The sequence below is a fragment of the Sitophilus oryzae genome, unplaced genomic scaffold, assembly GCF_002938485.1.
Source record: "Sitophilus oryzae breed Bouriz unplaced genomic scaffold, Soryzae_2.0 scaffold_815_pilon_pilon, whole genome shotgun sequence".
Lineage (NCBI taxonomy): Eukaryota > Metazoa > Arthropoda > Insecta > Coleoptera > Curculionidae > Sitophilus > Sitophilus oryzae.
Genome location: NW_022147434.1, coordinates 5,467,921 through 5,493,003, shown reverse-complemented (window position 1 = coordinate 5,493,003; position 25,083 = coordinate 5,467,921). Strand labels below are relative to the sequence as shown.

The following is a 25,083-nucleotide window of genomic DNA, read 5'->3' as shown; positions in this document are numbered from 1 at the left end:
CGCTGAATACTTAAAGTTGTGTAATATTTTAGTATAGTTTATTATATTTAAATGCATTTTATACTTTATACAGGTTTATAATACTCAATTAAAAGAAATTTGAGGCACAAAAATATCAAACATAATTTTCCAGATTTCTTTTATATTTTAACCCAAATTCTCAAGTTATTTAGTTAATTCCTACATTTTTTATTTAATTATTATCAATACATATCTTATTTTTTGTTCTCTGGAACTTAATAAATTATTTTTATTTTTCAGAAATGTCTTACCACACTAGATTTGACGTCTCTGGGAGTTGGCAGTTGTGTTGGTACCGGAATGTATTTGGTAGCAGGGATGGTGGCAAAAAACGTGGCTGGTCCAGGTGTGGTCATCAGCTTCATTATAGCAGCAATAGCTAGTATATTCTCAGGTAATTTAACTTTGTCAAATGTAGCAAAAATCGTATTTTGAGGGCCATTCGGCTTTAGCTATAATCTAACTCTCTCAGATTTAACAATTTATTTTAATATGCGTATCAGTTATCGTAGAATATCATCTTCAACAACATCTACAAATACAAGAATCTTAAAAATACAAGTAGCATGTAACGGCCAAATGTAGTATTTTGATATGAACTGGAAGACTGAATTCTGTTATAAACAGTGGTGAAGCTATTGGGGATAAAGAGGGGGGGGGGGGGATGCTCCCCCCCAATGTATAATTGAGTTGGGAAATTAGTCATGACAACGCGACGTCTAAATCCCAAATTTGTCAAAAATAAAAAATAAAATTTGCCGCTGCACTAATGTAAAGCAGATATTGCCATCAACTTACTTTTACAAAAACTAATAACAACTTGGGCCACTTTGAAGACCAGACGACTAGTCTATACCAATATATAAAATCCTTAAGTGAATGACATACTGATTAATCACGATCCTGCTCAAACCACTCAACGTAAGAAGCTCAATTTTGGCATACAGGTTGATTCTAGGGTGTAGAGGTTCGATAAGAAGGGATTTTTCGAAATTCCAGTTCCAAGAGGGTGAAACTACCCCTCAAATATTACAATATTTTTTTATTTAAAAAGCGGTCAAGTTTCCGAAAAAACGCTTAAACAAGTATATTTTATTTTGTTTTTTTGCATATATTAAGATTTTTTAAAAACGTATACATTGTGTTTCGAAAAATCTGGTAATTGATTAATCACGATCCTGCTTAAAGCGCTTGACGTAAAAAGCTGATTTTTGGAAAACAGATTGAGTTTAGGGTTTAGAGGTTCGATAAGAAGGGATTTTTCGAAACTCGAATTCTAAGGAGGTGAAACTATATCCCTCAAATATTAAAATATTTTTTATTTAAAAACCGGTGAGTTTTTCGGAAAAACTCTTAAACACGTATATCTTATTTTGTTGTTTTACATATTTTAAGATTTTTATACTATAATAATATCATTTATACAGGGTGTTTCATAAAATATGACCATTGAATAATCACGATTCTGCTTAAACTGCTTGACGTTTAAAGCTGATTTTTAGCAAACGGATTGACTGTGGGGTGTAGAGGTTCGATAAGGAGGGGTTTCTCGAATCTCAAATTCCAAGAGGGTGAAAACGCCCCTCAAATATTACAATTGGACAAGCATAATTTATTTGGTTTTTTTACATATTTTGAATTTTTTTAAAAAATCATACCGGGTGTTCCAAAAAGTTGGGTAATTTCTTAACCACGATTCTGCTTAAACGGCTTGACGTAAAAAGCTTATTTTTGGCAAACGGATTTTTCGAAAGTCAAATTCCAACGAGATGAAACTACCCCTCAAATATTACCAAGTTATATAATAATATCGCAATATTGTTTTTTCTCATGCTGACATAAATGTGAGAAAATTTTATCCAGTTTGTACGTTAATGGAAATTCTTGCTTTGCTTTATCATCACCATTACAAATGATTAATTCGACGCGAACGAAGTCGCTGGTACACGCTAGTTATTAAATAAAATATTAAGGATGGTACGATTTTATTTTAATTTTAGAGTTGTCATAACAATAATTATTATTTATGCATGTTATAATGTTCAATAATGTCAAATTTAAAATTTAAATTAATAAAACAATTTTTTTAGAACAAGGGTTTTTATTCCTATCACGATACATTATTACATGTATAATGGCCTTTAAAAAAAAGTAGGAAGTTGGGAAAATTGCTTGTCCCCCCCCCCCCCCACCCCCCAAAAAAAAGTTCTAGCTTCACCACTCGTTATAAAACCAAGTTAAGCAGCTTGATATGGATACGGATCCATTCCTGAAAAATATCGGTTAAATACAGAACGGTTTGGTTGCAGTTGAAATGTTTTGATTTAATATTCTTATTATACAGGGTATTTTAAAAATACATTTGCTATCTCTCGTGGGAGATTCTTCACGTAAAAATAACATTAATTTTTAATATCAACAGAGGTCGATTTCTGTTTTGTGTCGTAGCCTGTGTCGTAGATACAGGGGGCTAAAATATTTTTTTCGATGTATTATAAATTCGTTTCAAGCGCTTGCAGATATTCGAATGGCATTTTGAAAGTAAAAGTTACTTTAGGTGTTATATACAAACATCCTGTAGAATACGATTAATTTGGTGACAATATTGATAGACATTATTCGGGAACCATGTTTCGTAATAATAAAAAGTTTAACAAAATCAGAAACGGAATCCAACCTAAATACTCTAAATGAAGAAAGACATAAAATTGTTTATAAAATAAGAATAAAAAAAGTGGAGTGAAATAAAGTAAGCTGGAGTTTTTCCACAGAATCGAAAAATCAGCCAATATACAGGGTGAGTTTTCTACGATGTTCTCTATAGCTTTCTCGGAAACTACTGGAGATAGATACTCGGTTAAATGGGGAAAGAATTGCAGTTTTGTGGTGTCATAAATATGCGCTTTTCAGATTTTTGAAAAAGTTCATGGCTTTCTAGATATTTAAAAAAAACAAATTTAGACTGTTTTAAAAATGGTCTCTAATTTCATTATAATCTATTTTAGACAAAAAGTTTTCAGATAAAAGTTGTAGATAATCACATCCTTAATGAGACTCTGTTCTCCGTTTCTTTCTAAAGCCTGTCATTTTTGACAATTGACACAAATTTATGTTTTTTTAAATGGAAACCATATTTGGCCATGACTTCATAAAGAAAGCCATTTTTTAAGCTTTTTAGCGATATAAGCTATAATATGTTTTTTTTTAATTCCTGAATTATAGCCAATTCTTATCTTTCTTGGCTAATTTCACATAGTTGGCATGATATTCCTATTATGTTATTTATTTAATTATTATAATTTATAACTTATAAAAAGACAGAATATTTTATTTTAAACAGTTCTTTACAATTTACATTACACAAACTAAAACGTAAAAAAATAATATCACTACATACACTTTAAATTATTTTAGAAAATATTCAAAAAATAATAAAAAAATAATACCGCATAAAAAAATCTAAAATAGATAGGTCAGGTGATCGAGGAGATCCATGCAATTGGTCCACCTATTCCTATCCTTTTTAAGTAATTATGATATAAATAATTTTTAACATTTTTTTCATTATGGAGGGGAGTGTCATAATGAAAGTCATGTTGGAACCACTCCATTGATGCGCGTGTCTCTAAATTTAGCTTTTCTAACATGTATTGAAAATCGTTCTCTAAAAACGTATGTAACGTATCCTCGAAAATGTATAGTCAAGAAAAGTTGAACTAATAATCTTACACGCTTTTCTTCATTTGTAAAATTCATATTTACAATTTTTGATTATTTTAATTTACAAAGTTTGGATGTGACAGTATGACATTTCTGAGAGCAACGACGAGTGGACTTGTTTCCATGGCTAACTAAGTGAAATTGTTTAAAATTGATAAGAATTGGCTATATGGTTTCCATTTAGAAAAACATAAGTTTTTGTCATATGTCAGAAATGACAGACTTTAAAAAAAAGTAGAACATAATGTAAGGATATAACCTACAACTTTCTACAACTTTTATCTGAAAACTTTTTGTCTAAAATAGATTATAATGGTACCATTTTTAAAATAGCCGAAATTTGATTTTTTCGAAATATCTAGTAAGCCATGAACTTTTTCAAAAATCTGAAAGGCGCATATTTATGCCCCACAAAACTACAATTCTTTACCCATTTAACCGACTCTATCTCCAGTAGTTTCCGAGAAAGCCATAGAGAACATCGTAGAAAACTCACCCTGTATAAGGTATTCCTTAAAATAAATACAACTTTATTATGTTTTTTAGAAAGACCCTGTAGAACTCCAAATAATTTTAAAATGTCGAAATAAACCTGCTTGCACTGATTAATTGATAATGTTGATGGATTAACTGTAATCAAAACCGGAAACCAAACATTTACATCTTTGCTTATGACGAAATTTGAAAAAATGGCCAGACATCGCTCTAACATATTCTACTTTATATTCAAAATAAAAGAGGTTTTTCTGAGCTACCTGTGTCGAGGGATTTACGTAACCGTACGCAGCCGGTTTTTCCAGTCCCTTCAGCGGAAAATAAGCATAAAGGAAAACTTATTTTACGTCTAATCTTGACAAAATACCGCTATATCGCCAAGCTTCTGACAAATAATCTCTTTCTTGAAAGAAATAAATGGCAAACAGCAGATCTTTCACATACGTGTAAAATTTGACTATGCATATAATAAAATATGAACGTGTAAGGCTCAACTTTATGCTTTCATATCACTCAAGCATCACTCAACTTTTTTCTTTATTTGTATATGTAAAGATTAATCTGAAGTCTAATATTTTATTTATATTTATATTATATATATATACACGGTGTCCGGTGGCGTAGAGGTACAGGCTATCGTCTACTAATCTCAAGGTAATAGGTTCGAATCCTACACCCGGCATTTCATCAGACGACTATTTTTATTAAAATAAAAATAGTTTGGATACCTAGGTCGACTCAGCCTTAAATGAGTACTTGGGATGCACAATCCTGAGGTAATAATAGGCGGTTGAAGAGTAGTGCTAGCCACGTTACCTTCCTTGTATACCGAACGGCTCTAGCATGGCAAGCTGTACCTTGCTACTCCCAAGGCGTTAAACGCCATATACGGGAGTTATTATTATTATTTATTATTATATATACATATACAGGGTGGTCCGAATAAGTAAAAAAGTTCGTATAAATATATGTCCAAAAATGCTTGCATAACCTTACATAAACCGAGAAACTGTGCACATTGCTAAGAGACGCGGAAGGGGATATAGCAGATTTGTCCCAGTTGACCGGTTGACCCAATTAGTACCTCTGTCAGTACTTAAAGTTTTAGGAAAAGGTGTACATCATGCGTTCAGCTTCACGATTTAATTACGTCTCGTGATACTTCATTTGTTTATTTATTGACGAGTCGTTGTAATTTTCCCTATAGCTTGAAAAATTTTTAAGTGTAAGTTAGAAACACTTGCATTTTTGGTAAAAATAAGTGGAATTGAGTTGGTGTTCGACAGTGGTCGCGCTATTAGAACTCTGAATTCAAAAATCGATATCTCGAAATCTATTAGAATTAATTGATTGTAGTTTTTCAAAAACTTTCTTCGCAGACAGTATACAAAAATCTTTATAAATAAAAAAGTTACACAATTGCTGAAAACCGCTATGCACTAAAAATAAATGGATGGAATGGATGGGTTGTTTAAATTTTAGAATGGAAAAAACAACCTGATCGAATTTTTTTTTATGTAAACATATTGTAAATGATCCGATCTTCAATATAAAAAAAGCTTCAATATCTAAAGTGGTTCTTAAGTTATGGCGTGTTATGTGTAAAAAAGTTGAGTTTTTAAATTATCGCGATTACTAACGTTTTCTCGTTATAAAAAAAATGGACACACTAACGATATCCTTATAATTCCATTTCAGATGCTCAGAAACATATCTAATGCTTTTATCTAGCTACCTTTTCGAAAAAAAAGTCTTAAAAATAAGCGGTTTGCGATCGTGATTTTACTTTACTTGATAGGGAAACGCGTACCGGCAACAACGCAACAGCACACCGTCGCATTTCTCTCACTCCGACTTAATAAGATCCTTATGCGATTTACTTCCACAACACATGTTAATACCGAACCAAAAGTAACAGTTGCCAGAACGGTATAACCACAGAATATCTAGCTACGCAACAGAAAAATACTCGAAATGAAAGAGCTAAAATTGCACAAATAGAAGATGGCGCGACAATATCACAATCAGAATATAATTAGAAATTTTGAACTTTCGGTTTTGGATCGACGGCTCGTCGACGGCCTTGTAGCTCGGCTAAATATGCACAGTTGCCAGATTCAAAAAGACTTGAATTGGCATCCCATTCTTTTTATTGTGTATAATGCAGTATGTGTTTCTTTCTATTCTTCTTTTCTTGTCAGATACACTTATATTAATTATTCCTTTAGCTATTAAAATACTTTTAAGTATATTATTACAAAACATATACATTTTTAATATACACTACCTTATAATGTTAACTAAGAAAATACCTTTAATTACCTTTAAAATTAATAATAGACAGGGCGATTGATAGTGATATTTATTAATGCTGGAACGTTAGTAATGAAATGTAAGTTTAATAATAATGGAAATGATTTATTAAAATGCAGTACAAGAAATGTTAAATGACTAAAAAATACAATAATAACAAATTTCTTCCGTTTGCCACGTTATTTATATAGACCTAGGTAGATTTTAAAAAGTGACACAGGTTCAATTAATAATATATTATATAATATATACAATGTAACCGAAGATACGTAGTATACCAAGTTTAAGCCCAATCGAACGCCAAGAAATGGTATCGAATTATGGTACTATATCAAGGTACCACTTTATATGCATCATAGTACCATAATATTACAATGTCACCGAAAATACGTAGTATCCCAATAAGTTTAAGCCCAATCGAATGCCATGTACGTAATATAGTACTATATTATGGTACCAGCTGATATGTTTCATGGTACCATAATAATGCAATTTCATCAAAAATACGCAAGTATATATGAGCTCAATCGAACGCCAGGAAATGGTATTGAAGTATGGTACTATATTAAGGTACCACTTTATATGCATCATAGTACCATCATATTACAATGTAACCGAAGATACGTAGTATACCAAGTTTAAGCCCAATCGAACGCCAGGAAATGATATCGTAATATGGTACTATATTATGGTACCTCTTATTATGTTCCATGGTACCATAATATTACAATATCACCGAAGATACGTAGTATCCCAAATTTAAGCCAAATCGAACGCCATGTACATAATATGGTACTATATTATGGTACCAGTTGATATGCTTCATGGTACCATAATAATGCAATGTCATCAAAAATACGCAAGTATACATATATCAAATATGAGCTCAATCAAACGTCAGGAAATGGTATTGAAATATGGTAATATTTTTAGGTTTACCACTTTATATGCATCATAGTACCATCATATTACAATGTCACCGAAAATACGTAGTATACCAAGTTTAAGCCCTATTACCGCCATGTACTTAATATTGCTATGTCATCAAATATGGTATATAGAAGGTACCACTTTATATGTTCCATGATAGCATTATATTACAATGTCACTGAAGATATAGTATACCAAGTTTAAGCCCAATCGAACGCCATGTATCGTAATATGGTACTATATTGTAGTATTAATTGATATGCTTCATGGTACCATAATATTGTAATGTCATGAAAAATAGTATATATCAAATACCGTATGATACCGAAAAAAAACGGCGTCCAGCTGGCTGGAAAAGGACGATCGATGACACTTCCCATATAAATTTACAAATAAAATGACAGCGATATTCATTTCATAGCCATCGCTAACGCCGTTTTTTCCCGATTATACGATATGAACTTGGTATGAGCACAATCGAACGTCAGGAAGCGGTATCATAATAGTAGAACAATACTTATTATATTGTCGCCGAATTACAATAAAAATTCAGGATTCAATTATAAAATCAAACGTCAGGAAGTAATTGTAATTTAGATCATAAGATTTAATTCCAACTAACATGGCAAATTGAAAAAAACAACTCTGATCTATTGTAATATGTTTAAATGATGTAGCAAATTTGAAGGTAGGCTTTATCAGGAAGTATTACGATATGAATTACACAATGGCAACACTGCACAAAATTCTTTTAAATTTTGTTTGTAGAAAACTGTTTTCTTTTAGATTTATTGCCCTCTATTATGTAGTAGCAAAACTACCGCATCAAAATATCTGTCTCCTTTTGCTACCTACAATTTTTTACATGTAACGAGGCTTCTGTTGCGTAGCTAGATATTCTGTGGTATAACTCATGATCAATGAATAAAAAAACACAGGAACGAGCGTTTCGTATCTGTCACTAAAGTATGCGCGAGACAAAATCGGCCATATTGGTCCTCCGAGTATGACTCATTCTGTTGTCATTTTTTATCGCCCCAGTTCGCCAAATCAGAGGCCAAATTCCAGTGTTCCGAAAATATGGTTAGCTGTGCCGCTTGTGGCTATTCCCTGACACCAAAACATAAAGATGATGGTGTTACATTTCACAGGTAAGAATTTTTAAGCCAATAAAAGCTTATTTTATTTAACTGCTTTGTAAAGGTTAACCTAACCTACAAAACTACAAATGACAAAGCTTGCCTAGAATCATAGGCGTAACTTAGGGTTTGTGTTTTGACTGTTTGGGTTAAACACTTGGATATTGATTATCATATTATTATAATATATTTCAGAGACAAATTTTTAACTGTACAAAACTACAAATGACAAAGCTTGCCTAGGATCATAGGCGTAACTTAGGGTTTGTGTTTTGACTGTTTGGGTTAAAAACTTGGATATTGATTATCATATTATTATAATATATTTCAGAGACAAATTTTTAACTGTACAAAACTACAAAAAGAAAATACTTTCATTATTGGGGTTTAAGGTGACCCGGGGTTAAATATGACAATAGGTATTTTCAATAATCTTTTTAAAATTATACTTTTGTTCTAGCTTTCCTAAAAATCAGACGAGAAGATCGCAATGGGTAAATTTTGTCAAAAACCCTGAGTTTATCCCCAAAAACTGTAGTGTACACACAATGTATACGAAATTAATTTTATTTGAAAGCCAATAAATTTGTATTTTTGACTTTTTATTTATTGTTATGTTTTTCGTCGGTTCCGTGTGGATAGAAAGTCACAATTTATTTAAACACTATTTATTTAACACTAATTAACAAAAACAATAACGATAAAAGACTTATAGAACTATTTACAAACGATTTATAACTAAGAATTTATTTTGAATTTTAGCGTCAACTGTATATTTATAACTGCCCCTCTAGGCCACTGCCGCCGGCTTTTATACCGACAGGTAAAGAACTCTAGAATAGTCCATAGATCGTTAGGTGCGTAGAGAAGGTTTTCGAATGTTCTCGTATGTACTAGTCCATTCCAGTGGGACTCGATTCTTCTCGAACGAATGAATCATTGCGGTGTCTATGCGATGTTAAGGTCATCCGAGGGCGGGCCATATTGTGAGGTTAGGTCGAGTCCACACCGGCCCGCAACACTGCCCCCTTCTTAGGCACATGCTCGTCCCGAGATTATACGGTGAATGAAGGTATTTGCAAAGCTGGCCCCTGGTACATTGCGAAGTCTGGTAGAAATAGCAGTCTACAGTTTTCTCTCCCGATCTCAGCTTTGGGTTGTAGCAGCAAACGAGGATCTCGATTCCCGTAAATCTGAACAAGACTTCAATCATGTTCCGGATTGTACGCCAACTCAAACCATCGAGTCCACACGCCAGCTTCGGAATGGCTAATCGTGCAATGTTGTTGTTTAGCAGGGCTTCTCTCAGTTCAATCAGGGTCTTCCATAGATTGAGATAAGTCGGCTTACTCGGGGACCATTCCTTGGTGACCAGGTAGAAGATGTGCCTTGCTTGACCATGTGCATTGTCGGTTAGCCTCAAGACGCTTCCAACCTCTGGATCCTGTCGGCGTAGTTCTCCGACACGCCCAAACTTCTCATTGAACGTCGCAGCGATTCCTCTGGACATCCGCAAATCTCGAGCCACACAATGAGCGAGCGAATAATCAGGAGGCACGGAAAAGAGGTCTCGTTGATCTTCTTTGGTTACACCATAGCGAGCCTTCTCACTGCTGTTGTATCGGGCCATGAAATCGTCAAAGGACATCTCCGAATCAGGGGGATCAAAGCTGCAGGTTCTCACGGTCCCAGCACGATCTTCTATTTCGCCTTGGTAGGGGCTCAAACGGTTGAAATGGACTACCCTCGGTTTTCCTTTTGGCAATTTTCTGATACGGTATACGACGTCATTAATTCTATCCATGACTTCGTATGGCCCTTCCCACGAGGATTGTAGCTTCGGAGATAACCCACGACGTCTCTGCGGGTTATATAGCCACACCAACTTCCCTGGTTGGTATCCTCCATGCTCAGCTTGAATGTCGTAGTGTTCCTTCATTCGGTCACTAGCACTTTGAATATTTAGGCGGACTCTCTGATGAATGTCGTCCATCCTTTGACGTAGTGTGTGGACATAATCTTCTCCGGCGACTTCTTCTCCCGGTCGGCAACCAAATTTCAGATCACAGGGTAGGCGCACTTCCCGTCCCATAACGATGCTGGCTGGAGTTTGCCCTGTAGATTCTTGGACGGATGAACGGTAGGCCAACAGGAACAGGTGAAGAAATTTGTCCCAGTCTCTTTGGTGGTCAGAGACTACTTTGGCCAGATAACGGTTGATAGTTCTGTTCATGCGTTCAACCATCCCATCGGATTGTGGATGTAGAGCAGTCGTCCTGGTCTTGCGGATGTTCAGGACTTCACAGACGCCTTGGAACAGATTGGACTCAAAGTTTCTTCCCTGATCTGAATGAAGCTCCATGGGAACACCAAACCTGCAGATCCATTCTTTAACAAGGGCATCAGCAATCGTGGACGCTTCTTGATTTGGCAACGCGTAGGCCTCGACCCATTTGCTGAAGTAATCCATTACTACCACAATGTATTTGTTGCCATCGTTCGTCTCCGGGAAAGGACCAGCCACGTCGATCGCTATTCGTTCGAAGGGACTACCAACATTGTACTGGCGCATAGGGGCTTTACCACGCTTTTGTGGCCCATTAATGGCTGCGCAAATGTCACATTTCTTACACCAGGCCCTCACATCTTCTTTGCAGTTCACCCAGTAGAACCGTTCACGCAGCTTGCCAAGTGTCTTGGTAACACCAAGATGTCCACCGCTGGTTCCATTGTGAACTTCCTCCAAGACTTCTGGGACCCTCTTCTTTGGAATGACGATCTGCCTTCTCTCTTCTTGTCCCTCCGGTCTCTCGATCACACGGCGAAGTAGTCCGTTATCTATTACCAAAGAATTCCAGTGAGCCCAGTATGACTTTACGTTCGGCGAATATCTGCAAACTTCTTCCCACGTTGGTCTTTGGCCTGCGTTTTTCCAGTTAATTACTAAACCTAATTCTGGGTCACTGGTTTGGTCATTTGCAAGATCTTCGGGTGCCAACTATCATTAACCACAGTTGTTCTTAGGAGTTTCACTTCTTTCTCTTCTGCTCGGGAACAATGCTTACAGTCCTTAGCGCAAGGTCTTCTGGAAAGTGCGTCGGCATTCCAATGGATTGCCCCAGCTCGATGTTCTGTGTCGAAGTCAAATTCTTGTAATTGTTCAATCCATCTAGCTACCTGCCCTTCAGGATTCTTAAACTGCAACACCCATTTCAAAGCAGCATGGTCTGTTCTTAACAAGAACTTTCTTCCATAGAGATACTTGTAGAAGTGTTCCACTGCTTTAACTACTGCTAGTAATTCTCGTCTGGTTACACAGTAGTTCCTTTCCGGTTTTGACAAGGTCTTACTAAAATATCCAATGACTTTTTCTTGACCATCCTGGATCTGAGACAGAATAGCGCCTAACGCAACATTGCTAGCGTCGATATCCAATATAAAGTTTCCGTTGCCAAGAGGGTAGCTAAGTATGGGCGCACTAGTCAGGTCCTTCTTCAATTTTCGGAATGCCTCGTCAGAATCTGAGTCCCAAGAGAAACGCCTCTCGCCTTCGGTAAGTCTGGTCAATGGTTTTGCGATGGTGGCGAAACCCTGTACATAGCGGCGATAATATGTGCATAGTCCCAAAAAGCTTCGTAGTTCATGTTTATCTTTAGGTATTGGCCACTCTTCCACTGTCTTGGTCTTCTGTAGATCTACCGCAACTCCTTGGGAGGAGACTACATGTCCCAAGTTTCAAACCAGAGCTCCCTAGTCGCTTGAAAACTTCTTCCAAATTCTTCAGATGATCGTCAAAGGATTTCCCAACCACTATGATGTCATCCAGGTACACTAAACAGGTAGTCCAGGATAGACCCTTTAACACAGACTCCATTAGTCTCTCAAAGGTAGCTGGCGCGTTGCACAATCCAAAAGGCATGACGGTAAATTGCCACAGTCCGGTGCCCACCGAGAACGCTGTCTTCTCTCTGTCTTTCGGCGCCATGTCGACTTGCCAATATCCACTCTTCAATCTAAGGTAGAGAATATAGTCGATCCCGCCAGCCTGTCTAGAGTATCGTCTATCCTCGGCAGGGGATAGCTATCCTTCTTGGTAACATTATTAAGTTGCCGATAATCAACACAGAACCTGGTGGTACCGTCTTTCTTCTTTACTAGTACTACCGGCGATGTCCACGGGCTGTTAGATGGTTCGATGACACCCTCTTCTTTCATTTCTCGAAGGATTTTGTCAGCTTCTTCACGTTTGGCGAGCGGCAGTCTACTCGGATTTTGTTTGATTGGTCGTGCATCTCCGGTGTCAATTTTATGTTGTACTAAATTGGTACGACCTCTATGTCCTGCTTCTCCTTTATCAAACACATCTTGATACTTGATTATCAGGTTTCTCAATTTTCTACTATCTTCGGGAAATAATCCCTTAACGTTTACTAACTCCTTAACCATTTTGTCCGGAATTTTTGAAATCGAAACTTTGGAGGCTTCCACGCTTCGAATGACTGAGGAGGCCGAACAACAGTACCCTAACAGGGTTCCCTTCTTCAAGGATACAGAATGATAATTCGTGTTCATTACTCTTACCGGTACAGACTTCTTCGCTCGTAGCAGGGGTTTTCCAACAGCGACCCCTCGTCCTATTTCGCTGTCATGGTTCCTTGGCTCCAACAGAATAATACTCCCATTATTCGTTTTACCTTCCAGGCGACCATCCAAAAATATCTCACAGCGCTCAGGGATCGAAACATCTTCTGCTACTACCACGCGAAGCGTCTCCTCACATTTTCGATGTAGAACCACTTCTTCTTCATTTATTTTCAAAATTTCTTGTTTGAGGTTTAGTTCAAAACCTCTAGTGGTCACGATGTCCATTCCGAGAATAAGTTCATCTTCGATGTCTGCTACTAACACTCGATGATTAAAACAGGTGCTTCCGATAACAAAATTAAGATCTACCTCTCCATGGATGAGAGCGCAGCTTCCTGTAGCTGTACGTAGTCGCCATTGTGTTGTTTTAATCCTTTTTGATGTTTTAAGGATATCCGGCCTGATGATCGTTTTGGTCGCACCCGTATCCAACAGCATGGTCCGTAACTCTCCATCCACGAAACTAGCCACAAAAATGCTGTTGAACTTGTGTTGTAGCGATGCGACTTGAACAGTTTTCGTTGGAACCTGTTGGGTACTGCTCCATATGTGTCCCTTTGATTCGACACTTGGCGAAACCGAGTCCACGTCTTTTTCTTGACAGTGACTTCTTACGTGTCCTGCCTGGCCGCAATTCCAGCAACAAGTCGGTCCTTTCTTGCCCATGTACTCCTCCATGACTTTCCGTACAATGCTTTCCACGGATTTGTCGGAACATTGGTTGACCGCCCGTACTCTCACTAGAGACCGAGAACTGTTTCGCGGCCTCAAATTCTAGGGCACGTGCTAAAGCATCCACCAAGCGCGTTGGGTGGGCTAGAAGAAGCGCTTGCCTTGTCTCCCTGTCACGTAAGCCATCGGAGAATGTCTGTACTGCCAACCGCTCCATAACATTCTCGGGCGTAGCAGGATACGCAAGGCGAACCAGGCGGGCTACGTCGGCTTCAAACTCCTGCAGAGACTCATTTGACTTTTGAATGCGATTTTTTAGCTGTGAATGATAGACATGTTCCAAATGAGCTTGGCCGTACCTCATTTCTAAATGTCGTACCAATTGCTGATAATCTCCCTGTTCCGATGGTGACAGTGTCTGCAGGATATCAGTCGCATCTCCTCGCAGTGCGACAGTCAAAGCGGTAGCCTTTTCAGCGATTGTCCATCCGTTCGCTCTCGCAGCGGCCTCAAACTGGCAAAAATAATTGGCCCAAGCGGTTTTTCCGTCAAACTGTGGAGGCTTAATAACTGACTTTGAGATATACTTATTTTCGACTAGTTTTGGTGCCTCTGATGTTTCTTGACATTTTGGTGAATTTGCCTTTGCTATTTCTTGTTTTAAAATTTCGATTTTTTTATTTACATCGTCCTCAATTTGTGTTATTTTGTCTTGTAGTTCCGTAGAATTCTCTATAATTTCTGTTATCTTTTCTTCTAAATTAATTATTTTATTATTAAAGCTGGCCTGTATGTCTTTAAAATTTTCTGCGATCTTATCTTCTAAAATATTAATTTTATTACTGATTTTCTCTCTAAATTAACTTCCAAGTCAATTATTTTACTATTCAAATTGTCGTTTACATTGTCTTGTAAATTTTTCAATGACGAGTCAAGGTCACCTTCCAGCTCGAAGTAAAATGTGTCAGGATCCTCACCTTCCTCCACCAAAACGTCTCTCAGTCTAGCTTGCAAAATGCTTTTCTTTCCATCTGTCTCGCACTCTCTCTCTCCAATATGCATTTCAGTTCGGACACTTTCAAGTCTTTCAACAATTTTTTCAGAGCCATGGTCAGTCTTTTTATTCTTCTAGTCTATCACACACGCCACACTGACACCAATTGTTACGTTTTTCGTCGGTTCCGTGTGGATAGAAAGTCACAATTTATTTAAACACTATTTATTTAACACTAATTAACAAAAACAATAACGATAAAAGACTTATAGAACTATTTACAAACGATTTATAACTAAGAATTTATTTTGAATTTTAGCGCGTCAACTGCACTGGTATATTTATAACTGCCCCCTCTAGGCCACTGCCGCCGGCTTTTATACCTACAGGTAAAGAACTCTAGAATTGTCCATAGATCGTTAGGTGCGTAGAGAAGGTTTTCGAATGTTCTCGTATGTACTAGTCCATTCCAGTGGGACTCGATTCTTCTCGAACGAATGAATCATTGCGGTGTCTATGCGATGTTAAGGTCATCCGAGGGCGGGCCATATTGTGAGGTTAGGTCGAGTCCACACCGGCCCGCAACATTATTTACCTTTTCCCATCCGTTTTCCCTTTTTTTTAGTTACATAATAATATGTAGGTATAATAATATTACCTGTGTTCAATCACTAACTCATTTATAATCCGTTAAATATAAACAAATTAACTCTATATTAAATAACATAAAAGTAAAAATTTATTAAAACTCTGACCTGCCAAGGTTTATCATTTTTTTTTTTTCGTGACTTATTCATAATTATTACTCTACGCCACTGCTACATCGAAAACAGGTCGGCCATATGCAACCTCCACTTTGATCGCAGCGATGTGACGTTATGCTCGTTCCTGTGTTTTTTTATTCATTGCTCATGATACACTGGGATTTTTCTGTTGTTGGAGGACAGGATATTTCCCATCCTCCTCTGACAACAGATGTTCTCCTCCTACAAGGGTATACACCCTTTCAGGGTTGTGGTTTGGCCCTTCGTGTCCTTAACAGTCGGGAAGCTTGTCTCCGGCTTGTCTCTCGTGAGGCAGAGGCTGGATATATTTTCGTACTTTTGTGTTTAGGTGTAAAAAACTGCATTATTTTTACACATAGGCGTTAAATTGACGTTTATGCCTAGACGTTATACTTTTTTATGTTGTCAATCACGTCGTAAAAATGAATACTTTTCTGATGTTTGAAAAAAAAATACATTTTTATCCTCGTCATAATTTATTTAAATTATTTTTGGCTCCTATTTCTAACACGAAATTAAAATCTCGTAAAATTAAAAAGTTTCGTCGTGTAGGTATGTGTATTTATGCAAAAAGCCTCATCAAAATTCTGTAAAAGCAACCATCAGCTTTTTCTCTTTATTTTCATTCGCGTTTAAATAAACAGACCGACGAAAGAAATAAAAAAAAGTGGGATGCGACGAACAAAAATCGAAATTATTTTTCAAATTTCTAAAACTCCAGGGTAAATACCTGCTGTTTTGCTTAAATCAGTCTGTAGATTCAATTTAAAGCCATTAGGGCAAAATTCGAGATTGGATTCCCTATGGACCCGATCCCTAAAACCTCAACTAGTGCTGGTGGTTTCGATTAAGCTTTATATACTATATTGCGATATTTGAGAGCTTCGGAAGTCAGATTTTTTGCCCCTTCTTGGGTTAGAATATATTATATGGATATTGGAGGAATATTTTCCTTGTGAGAGGGTTTTAATGAAAAATATGAAATGATTTATATAAATATATGATTTTAATTCTAACCAGACAGGACCAACAAAAATAAAAAATAGATGGAGAATATCTTAACCATCTAAGATTCGCTGATGACATAGTCCTAATAGCCTAATAGGCAATAGTCCTGAAGAACTACAAAGACAAATTAACGAATTAAATACAGCCAATAAAGTGGGTCTCAAAATGAATTTAGCAAAAACTAAAGAAATGTACAACGAACTAGTGGAAAGAAAAGACGTTCTAGTAAATAACACAACACTGGAAATAGTAGAAGAATATACAGGGTGGTGCACCTCATTCGCCTCGGTTGATTATACAAAAACGAAAAGATGTAGAAACAAAATATTTTATGGGTATATGTGGGGAGGCAATGTGCACAATTTAAAATTATTTTGAAATATACAGGGTGTCTCAGAACTAAGATCCATACCAAAGTTATATTTTTTCTTATGGAACGGTATTTTATTTCATTTTTGTATTCTTGGGCCCAAAAAAAGTAATTTATTATAAGAGTTAAATATGCTTAAAATCATTGGTTTTTGAGATATTTAAAGATATTTAAATATGCATGCTACAAGAGAATTGATTATCAACACCCTATACATTACTTTTCAGAATTAATTCTTGTGCTGAGTTTAAAGGTAAAGAAATAAACTTTACAGAAAAATGTTATTGTTTTCTTAAATTTATACAGGAGTACCAAAAACTAGTGATCTATTTTAAGGACTTATTTTACATAAAAACTTTGTTTTTTCAAATGCAAACACCCAAAACACCCTGTATTTTTTTAAATAAATCAAAGCAGATTCAAATGCTCTTTCAAACTATATTAGGGTTTACTATACCTATCTATCTCAGATTTTGAATAAAAAGCGATTTTTAAATAAAATGGCAATCAAGACGGCTGGTATCGCCATGGCAATTTTCTAGTGACAATTAGTTACTATTTTCAAAATCGATATTAGTGTGGACATTATTATTTAAACAGTTTACTAAAATTTACCCACAATAGTTTAATAAGTAAGTATTCTTTATTTTATGAAGAAAAATAAACCCATATCTGCTGGTGGAACGAATGGATATGGTACTAGTGCTTTTATTTTGTGAGGAAAATTATTTCTTGGCCTCAAGAGCTAACTCAAAGATATCCAAATAGGAATCTTCCTGATAAGCGTTCCTTTGAAAAACTACTTGTCCTATTTACTATTTCGCAGAATTGGGAGTGTCGTTTATAAAAAACCTATTAAGCAGAAACCTGTCGTTGGAAGTAAAGAAATTGAATGTGCCGTAATTGGCTCTTTTATAAAAAATTCATATATCTACAAGTTATCGTAAAATAAAACAAAGAACTACTTCTTCTTTTTCCTTGATAGAATAATACATACATATTAAATAAATATTATTTATTTAACTATTTTAGGTCAATTAAATAAAAGTAAACTGGTATGGATTTAAATAAGTCTATAAACTAATGTCAATTTTGAAAATAGTTACTAACTGTCACTAGAAAATTGCCATGGCGATACCAGCCATCTTGATTGCCATTTTATTTAAAAATCGCTTTTTATTCAAAATCTGAGCCATATAGGTATAGGAAACCCCAATATAGTTTGAAAGATCATTTAAATCTGCTTCGATTTATTTAAAAAAATACAGGGTGTTGCATTTGAAATAACAAAGTTTTAATGTAAAATAAATCAAAATGATTTTAAATTGTGTACTTTGACTCCCCACATATACCCATAAAATATTTTGTTTCAACATCTTTCCGTTTTCGTATAATCAACCGAGGCGATGCGCCACCCTGTATATACAGGGTGGTCCGAACTGTATTCCGGAAACTTCGGCAGCATATTCTGCAAATAAAAATAAGTAAAAAAATTCGTATAAATGTATGTCGTAAAATGCTTAGTTTCGGAGAGTGTAGGGTGTAGAAGTTTCATTTTTATCTCAATTTTTTTCATATAATTTCTGAAGTAACGTTAATATTTGGATAAAAATTAGTGTCTAGTTTTTTGACATGAGAAATTTGATTTTGATGTCAATATGACTCCTACTTGTCGAGGGTGCCACCTATATATTTTTTAACTGGTTTGAAAAGTAATAACTTTTCGTCCGTACCTGTATAAAATTACTGAGTAAAAAAATATACATTTACGACATTTTTTACGTAAAAAAGGTATCTTGCTACAAATCACTACGAGTTCGTTCTCGAGATATTTGGAATCGAAAATATCAATACCTGTCATGATTGACATAAATTAAACATGTTGACCACAAAGATGTTGACTACATAGTTATTAGATTGAAATCACAAATTTGAAATGTTTTTGTGCTAAAAATTCAACAGAAACTGTGTTATCATCACTTTTTCGAAGAAAAATTTATGATTAATTTAAAAAAATAACAAGTTTTGAAATTTATCATTTCAGTCAAATAATATCTACTCGACATGTTTATTTTTTGTCAATAACGACGTGTATTTACTATTTCCATTCTAAATATCTTGAGAACGGTTGCTCGTAGCGATTTTTACCAAGTGGGATTTTTTACGTAAAAAATCACGGTAATGTATATTTCTTCACTCTATAGTTTTATACAGGTACCGACGAAAAATTATTACTGTTCATAACAGTTAAAACATATGTAAGTGGCGTCCTCTACAAGTGGGAGTCATATTGACATCAAAATCAAATTTAAACGTGTATTAAATATACCATCAGAGATATTTTGAAAAAAAAATTAGGAAACTAGAAAAATTTACCACAATTTTATTCATATGAAGTTTTTTTTTCTTAGAATAGGTCCAAGGATCACCTCCTTAAATAGTATTGCCATAGCATGCCATTAAGGAACACCCTGTATATTATATCTTTCTCATTTTTATTTATTCTATTTTTTAACTCAAAAATTGAAAGTAAGGAGAATTACTCACCTCCAAATCTATATTCATTGAGTTTCTGCAGTTTCTAATTAAAAAGGCCTAGAGTTTCTGAATGCTTTGTCTCGCCAACAATGCGTTTAACGAACTGCATTGATTTAAATCCGTCTGCAGCTTCATTATCTCCATAACTCCACAATAGGAACAACGGCCGCTATGAGAGCATCAGATAAAACGCTTCGGCTTATACCGTGTTAATTAACAAAGGCAAAAGCGTTTCGCGTTAATATGTAACTTATTACTACTACTTTTTTTGTAGTGTTTGTAGGTTTTGTAGTGTATTGATTAACGACAACAAGGTAATGAGCAATATATTTCCTTTTAAAAAGGGACTTTAAGAATATATTATTAATAAAACTTATTATGCTACCTATTTAAAAACAGAATTGTTGCAAAAAGTTTAATTTAATTTCTTTTATGAAATTGAATTTGGAAGTTAAAAAAAAAGGTTCTCATGTTTCAATCTTACTAAGGCAATCTGACTGATATTGAAACGTTTTTTTCTTCTAGTTAAACACATTGAGTTGGTCTAGACATTTTTCGTTGAACTTTTAAACATAAAATATCTGCAAAATTACAACTAGTTTTTTGAGAATTATCGAAAAACAGCGTCGTAGATGTAGGATCAGGCTGTGGATATTACATAGAATGTTGCATTAATCGACCTAACAAAGAGATGCACTTTGGGCAATTATGCAATAGTTCGGAGTACCCAACAGATTTCTTACAATGTGTAAAAGTCTCCATAACAACAAGTCTAGAATGTCATATCATGAACCACTGAGCGATCCTTTCCTAACAACTACAGGAGTTATACAGGGCTGCATTTTAGCGCTTCTCCTATTCAACATATTCATGGCAGCGCTCTTTATTATAGTGGACAGCAAATTGCAGGTAAGAGCATTAGATAAGATACGACGGGGGTCTGTTCAACATCAAAAAAACTCAGAGCAAAAGCACGAATAAAATTCATCATAGGACTTCAATACGCTGCAGCACATAGGTATACCTGATCATACGAGACCTTGGGCATTAAACTAAACATTGATAAAACTAAAATCATGTGCACTCCTTCTGAAAATTATATGTTATAAAAATCGGAGAAGAACTATTGAAATATGTAGCGGAATTCAATTACCTCGATAGCTTGATTTCACAAAAGGCCAACTTAAGGCTCTAGACTCTGAGATTCAGCACAGAATTAGCAGCGCTACAAAAGCATTCTGAAATTAAAGTACCTAGTTTTCTACAATCATGAGCACTAAACTGAAACTTGACAATGACATAACAATCATCAACACAAAACCGAAACTTGACAATCATGAGCACAAAACCAAAACTTGCAGTGTATCGAGTCATAATAATCCCCACCATGTTATATGCAAGCGAAACCTGGGTGCCGTACCGCCGGCACACGGACGCATTAAACAAGTTGCAACAGAGACACCTTAGACATATGTTAAGTATCAAATGGTACCACCATGTCTCACAAGTATCGGTCCTTGAAATAGCTAGCTGTGAGAGCGCTGAAGTCATGATTCCGCATAAGATCGGCTGGTTACGTATGCAGGATGCAAGAAGCCGGAACCTCTTTTTTATGGTAAGCTTGCAGATGGTAAGAGGAAACCGGGTGGACAACTCAAAAGTTACAAGAATATTTTCCAAGAAAACTCAAAGGGGATAAGCATGCAGAATCAGTGGGAGGAAGCAGCGCACATTAGAACGCAATAGAGAAGAATTGTAAACTCAGTTAACAACGACAACCAATAAGTTTAGAGGCAACAAAATAATTAGATATTTGAATATCCGGAGGGCGGAAGAGAGATAACATCACGTATAGAGCTTTTTAGTCACAGAAAAGCTCATAAAAGAAAACGCCTTGCGTAACCATCTTCTGATACATATCACATAGTCGTCAGCGAATAATGGCAGTAGGGTAGGGGTAGTATTACATAAAAAATGGAATCGAATACTGTCAATATTCCTTCAAAACATGAAAAACAACAAAAAGTACACGTTCTCATGCTTCAGTTTGTATTGATTGCTCAGTCCATAAAATAAATGTAGAACTAAGTTATACTTTCACTGAAAATATGTATATAATGTTCTCACATTTATTATTCATTCAGTAACGCTGAACCAGTGAATCTGATAGGTGAGAACCCGCCTGTAGATTTATCAAATCTCTGATTTTCTATGCCTGTCATAGAAATTAAATTTTTATAATTGTCTGTGAAAAAGACAATCATATTGATATCTGTATTGCCGGCATTCCATTGTTTTTTTTTCAAAATCCGACTAAAATAGACACGTATAAATTAATTAAATAATAATTGTTAAATTAAACAGAATTTTAAGTTTTATGCGTTAAAAAAAGATTATAATAAATATCTTTTTCCAGAGGTGATCTTGTGATTTGACGTAATAAACTCATAAGTAGTATGTTTTCAGAACCACTACTACTTTTATATTGAAAGTACAGTATGATCGAATAAAAACGGCGTCAGCAATGGCTATGAAATGAAGATCGCTGTTATTTTATATGTAAAATTATATGGGAAATGTCAGCGATCGTCATTTCCCAGCCAACCAGACGCCGTTTTTTTTTCGATCATACGGTATTTACCTATACTATTTCATTTATTAAAACTTTTAATTTCTTCCTTTAATAAACAGTAAAACAATATTCTACAAAGTCCAGCTACTTCACTCTATACTAACGTATTCAGTCGAAAACACAATGAAAAAAATATATAGAATATTTAAAGCAACAATAAATCAATATATAAAGACTAATAAATTATTAAGTGATATTTGTTATATTTCAGTTGGAACAAATAGAAAAATCTGGAAATGTCGACTATAATGAAATACAATCTAGCTATCAAATTCCCAACAATATATGCATTTAATGCAAGAGATGGATTCTCTGGAAACTACTTGAACACTAATTTGATTATAAGGGTTATACCTTAAATAGAATTAATAATAGATATTTCAATCAATTGAAAGGATATTATTTTAACACATAAACTAGTTCATTGCAGATTTGACAAGAAATACTTGTATATCATACTCGATGAAATTGTGAAAAAAATAGATAAGTAATATTTGCAACGGATACATCGGCATATATTGTGTAGAAAATAATTAAATTAAAAAACAACTATTTTTAAATATTAATTATTATTATTATCAAAATAATATTATCAATTACATTATTAACAAGTTATTAACAAAAAATGTTTTTTGTTTATAAAAAATCAATGTTTTTTATAAACTGAAAATAAAACTTAATTATCGATATAAGAGACTACTTTTAAAAGAATATCAAACAAACTGATATACCAAATTTCTTTTTATAGACAAAATGGCGTTAGCAGGTTTAGTACCAGAATGAAATTTAACTTTAACTACCTTTTATTAAAAAAATTGCTGACCTGTATTTTCGTCTTAATCAAGACGACCATTATATCGGGATAAGCTGTTTGATTAAGAACCTTTTAGCTGAAAATAGCCTTGATACACAAAACTACCACATTTTTGTAGACAGTTTTAATAAATTAGTTTATAGTAAATTTTTTATACAAGACGATAAAATGGTATTTTATCGTCGATCGAAAACATTAATTCGGGATCGATGAAATTGCGAGTGAATTAATTTTGTGAGACGATAATGCAATTTTATCGTCGTGTATAAAACAATATTTTTTTTCCATAGCGAGTTACGTTTTAAAAAATATTCAGAAATTATTATTTCAAGGAATTTATTACGAGTAGAAAAAATATTGTGATGAGTTGGCGTTGGTTTCTATGTAATTTGACAAATAAATAAAGCTGTCTCTTTAGTTGTCAGTTTTGAGTCAATATTTTTTAATTTTCTTTGGTGCCGATTGCTGATTGACTTGGAGCCAGAAATGGCTCAAAACGAAATAAGTAAATTACCAACAGATATTCAGGCTGAGGCGACAAACGCCATATTATCCAAACTACTTTCATTTAAATCCCGAATAACTTATGAAAAGGAATAAAAAAAAATTCAAAAATGGAAGCAAATAAAAAACGTGCGGGAATTAATAAAGTTTTTAAACTATCCTCGCTGTTAAATTATCATTTAATCTGCCCTTGCGGCTAAAGTACTATTTTATCTACAATTTTTGATAGATATAAGGCAATTTTAACAGTTGCTAGGGAAAAATGTATATTTATCACTGCAATAAAAATTTATGAAATTACTAAAAGATAGATTATTCTTAAACTCTCTTTTCTTGTAAAATAATATTGACTTATATCATAATAAAAATCTAGACGTTGCAAAATAGTCAATAGATTATTTATTACGAAATATAAAACATAAGATATATTTTTAATTAGAAATGGCGATAAGTATTTTATAACAGAAATAAAGAATTCTACACTACAATCATAAAACCTACATTAATTTAAACTATTTATTGTCAAGACAAGTTTTAATATATTAACATATTTTTATTTAATATTACTCAAAACTGTTATCTTAAATATTAGGGTACACAAAAAAAAGTTTTTTTTGGGTTACCGTGAAAATATCGTTCAAGATGATGAAAAAAAAATTCTGGTAAAGTTTCAGCTTTTAATAATAATATTAAGAGGTGCCTCATCGTGATTTTCTATTTCTCATTTAAATAACAAAATAACACAGGGAAACATTTTTTTTGGAATTTTATTGCGTTCTAACAAATCAGCGTTTTGTAAAAATCAATACATATTCTAGTAGGGAATTAAACAATCTTCAAAAAAGGTTTGACCACCAACCCAAACCAAGCCAATAGTTCGTGCATACGGAGAACTATTATTATTACAATGTAATAATTTACTCATTATTACTCAACATTAGCCAATTACTACTCATATAATTTGTTTCAGGAGCATGTTATGCAGAGTTCGGAGTCAGAGTTCCTCATACTACCGGCTCCGCTTACATGTACTCGTACGTGACGGTGGGTGAGTTTGTGGCCTTTGTTATCGGTTGGAACATGATACTAGAGTACCTGATCGGTACGAGCGCATGCGCGTGCGCTCTCAGTGCCTGCTTCGATGCGCTGTCTAACGGAGCGATCAGCGCAGCTATGCACACGAGTTTCGGCGAGTTTATTGGTAAGTACTTTATTGTATGAATCCACCTAGTAAAAAATAATAAAAGAGAACACAACACACACACACACACACACACACACACACACACACTACAACCAATACTATTTGACATTCACAAAATCATAGGTTGACAACTTAAGGTGGCGTTTGCCCGGTTTTGCATTGTTTAGTTTTAATTTAAAAGTAGATAAAGTTTTTCTTAAATTAGTTAAAATCGGCTTGTCCAAAATTGTTCAAAGTTGCCATCTGTATTTATAATGCAGACCTTTAAAAAACCTATATACGACTTCGCTGTAAAATGAC

General features: G+C 34.7%; 1 protein-coding gene across 1 annotated transcript in view; it reads left to right on the top strand.

The window, feature by feature from the left end:
* LOC115889494 (probable cationic amino acid transporter) overlaps positions 1 to 25,083 on the top strand; it is a 357,520-nt gene that overhangs the window by 259,053 nt on the left and 73,384 nt on the right. The window contains exons 3-4 of the mRNA XM_030909498.1: positions 262 to 415; positions 24,550 to 24,780. Coding sequence (XP_030765358.1) covers positions 262 to 415; positions 24,550 to 24,780 — 385 coding nt within the window. The remainder of the gene's footprint in view (positions 1 to 261; positions 416 to 24,549; positions 24,781 to 25,083) is intronic.